At 35.1% G+C, this 3495-nt stretch overlaps 1 protein-coding gene across 1 annotated transcript; it reads right to left on the reverse strand.

The window, feature by feature from the left end:
* Positions 1 to 785: 785 nt before the first annotated feature.
* On the reverse strand, positions 786 to 1397 carry LOC135215945 (craniofacial development protein 2-like). The gene has a single exon (XM_064250901.1). The coding sequence runs from the start codon at positions 1395 to 1397 to the stop codon at positions 786 to 788; it is 612 nt and encodes a 203-aa protein (XP_064106971.1).
* Between the last annotated feature and the right edge of the window lie 2098 nt (positions 1398 to 3495).

Genomic DNA, 3495 nt, shown 5'->3' on the forward strand with positions numbered 1-3495 from the left:
AATTGGCACAAACAGTCCCTCCTCCCATTCCTCAGACATTTCTTCTCTTCTCCAAATTCCAATCACGATTTTTGTCATTACTTCTTGTAGTTGTCTTCCTCCATACTTCAGTAGTTCTGCACTAATTTCGTCAATGCCAGCAGACTTATTATTCTTTAGGTGATTTATTATTTCTAGAATTTCCTCTGTGGTTGGATCCTCAACATCCTCTCCCAATATAATTTCCCCATTCTCCTCAGGCTGTTCAGGAAGTGCTGTTCTACTTAACAAGCTTCTAAAATATTCTACCCATCTCTCTTCGATTTCCTCTGTATCTACTAAAAGATCGCCATATCTACTGCGGACCATTCCTAGCCTGGCCTGGTATCCCTTCCTAAATTTATTTATACCATGGAACTCGGCCCTCACATTTCCCCGCTTGCTGTTGCTCTCAACCTCCTCCAACTCCCTATCGATTAGCATTCTTTTCTTCCTTCTGTTAGTGCTGCATGCCTCATTTCTTGCCTCTGTATATATCCTTCTCCTCTCTGCATTTCCCCTATTCTCTGTATATATCCTTCTCCTCTGCATTTCCCCTATTCTCTATCCATTTCAATCTTGCTTCTCTTCTTCTTTGGGCTGCCTCTCTGCATATTTCCCCTATTCTCTATCCATTTCAATCTTGCTTCTCTTCTTCTTTGGGCTGCCTCTCTGCATTCCTCATCAAACCATCGCCCTCCCCTCCGTTGCCTCGCACTGCCAACAGTTCTCTCTGCTGCTTCCAACACTATAGGTTTTACCTGGTTCTAACTTACATCATCATCCACCTCTAATGCTGCATATATGTTCTCTACTTCAACCTGATATTGCAATCTTGTTTCCTCTTCCTTCGGTTTCTCAGTATCTATCTTAGCTGTTTGCCCTCCATTCTTTCTCTTTGTTATTAATTTTATACGCATTTTTGCTGCCACCATGTAATGATCTGAATCACAATCCGCTCCCCGGTATGCTCTCACATCCATCAGCACTGATCTAAATTTCCTTTTGACTAAAATGTGATCAATTTGATTAGTTGTATTTCCATTAGGTGAAAGCCAAGTGCCTTTATGTTTTTCTTTATGTGGGAACAGAGTGCATTTTACTACTAAATTGTATTCTGTGGCTAGTGTTGCCAGTCTAATCCCATTGTCATTACTATTTTCATGTAAGCTATGTGTGCCTATAGTTCCCGTAAAAGCTGCTATTTCTTTACCTATTTTAGCATTCATATCTCCCAATATTATCAGCATATTGTGCCCTGGTACTTTGTTTAGAACCTCCTGAACCTCACCATACCATCGATCTTTGGTATCTGCTTCACTGTCCTCTGTAGGGGGATGCAATGTTATTACTGTGATTTTAAACCATTTAGCAGTCATCCTTATTCTTGCTATCCTGCTGCTTATACCCTCAAACTCCACAACAGCACTGTTTATCTTTTAACTAATATAAAATCCAACTCCCTCTTCATGTCTTCCATCTTCACTGCCACTATAATATATGACCCCCATATCCATCTCACACTTCCCAACTTCCAGCCATCTAATCTCTTGTAGGGCAGCTATTTGTTTACCATATCTTTCCAGCTCATTTTCAAGTACATCAGCAAATCCACCTCTGTACAAACTTCGTACATTCCAAGTAGCAACCTTTATGGGTTTTTCCAGCTCATGATCCTATTCGTTCCTGAGTCATCAACAAGTGGTCTAGGGCCTAGGCTTATTCACTTCTTGTACGGTTTTTGTAACAATCTATGTTTTTACAGGAAAGGGTTGTTAGCCCCTCCCTAACCTTCCCCATTTATCCGGGCTTAGGACCGGCATAGAATCACATCCCTATATATATATATATAGTAATATATATATATATATATATATATATATATATATATATATATATATATATATATATATATATATATATATATGATATATATATATATATATTATATATATATAATAGATAATATATATATATATTATATATATATCTCTCTCTCTCTCTCTCTCTCTCTCTCTCTCTCTCTCTCTCTCTCTCTATATATATATATATATATATATATATATATATAATATATATATATATATATATATATATATATATATATTTATATATATATATATATATATATATATATATATATATATATTTATATATATATATATATATATATATATATATATATATATCATTCGAACTACAAATGTCCTTTAATATCTAATTCGCTCTACCTCGGAATCGATATATTTTCATATATGTACCGAAGGGGATTTTTTTTTTATAACAATTTCGTCCCCTCATGGGATCGAACCACCGTCCATTGGACGGGAACGAAATCAGGACGGCCAGTAACGTTATCAAGTCAAACTTACTGTGGGCTTTATTATAGCAAATATCTAATTGTGTGAAGGATATCATAAAACTGTCCCTGTTTTTGTTATGTATTCAATTTCTTGATCCAAATTTTGGGGACTGACAATGCGCAATGCTCATAAAAATATAGATGAAAAAATTTACAATTTGATATTAAGATGGTGGGCTGAATTAAAATGGACATTAGTTAAGTTGTTGGTTGGTTTCCAATAAATTCTGAATTTACATTGAAATGGTTCTATATGTACCAAAACATCTAAGAAAGGGAGGCCTAAAGTAAACATAATCACTGGTACCTGGTTATTTAATTTAGAGAGTAAATAATTTATGTAAATACCAGCAGGCAAAAAAGCTAAAACATCATCAACATATCTATACCACTTTAAAGGAATATAAATGATATTAGGTAAACAGGGTTTTTCAAAGAATTCCATATACAAGTTTGAGAGGAGTGTTGAAGAGTTGCCCATTGCCAAATATTTGTTGATAATATTCACCATTGAATATAAACTTAAAGTCACAAGTGCACAACCTAGTGAGTGAAATAATGTGACTAACAGGTAGAGGTTATTCATGCTGGGTTAGTTCGTTACTAAGATACTCTAAAATAGAACCTATAGGGACTTTAGTAAAAAGAGATCATATATCAAAACTAATGAATCTATCAGTGGGACAAAAAAACAATTTTAATCTATCAACTAAATCACAGACTTAAATACAAATTAGTTGCCTTATTGATATTTTCTTTGTATATGTATGTTTGATATATGTTTCGTGAATAAGTTTACCTTGCGGAAAAAGGTTTGTATTGTTTACCAAACACTTGTATGTGGTCAGTTGCCGCCCTGCATAATACTTTAATTGTCTTGTCCCTGTTTCTGAGCAGTTGGACTTTAGCTTTTGTAAACCTCTTAAATTGTACCCCTGTTTTTAGGGGGACGGGATGGCTACTAGTTCTTCAGGTGTGTTGGACTCTGGGTACTTATATACTTTATAATCCCTATCTGTCATTTATACGACCCTTCTTTGTGCACTCATTTTCTTATGTACGTCAGTCTGCTAAGTAAAGAACCCGAGTCGAAAGATCTCGCAGCACTTCACTGT

The sequence above is a fragment of the Macrobrachium nipponense genome, chromosome 5, assembly GCF_015104395.2.
Source record: "Macrobrachium nipponense isolate FS-2020 chromosome 5, ASM1510439v2, whole genome shotgun sequence".
Taxonomy (NCBI): Eukaryota; Metazoa; Arthropoda; class Malacostraca; order Decapoda; family Palaemonidae; genus Macrobrachium; species Macrobrachium nipponense.

Bases quoted from the DNA above. Each gene is read 5' to 3' on its own strand.
- LOC135215945 (XM_064250901.1), bottom strand. From the start codon at position 1,397: ATGACTGCTAAATGGTTTAAAATCACAGTAATAACATTGCATCCCCCT.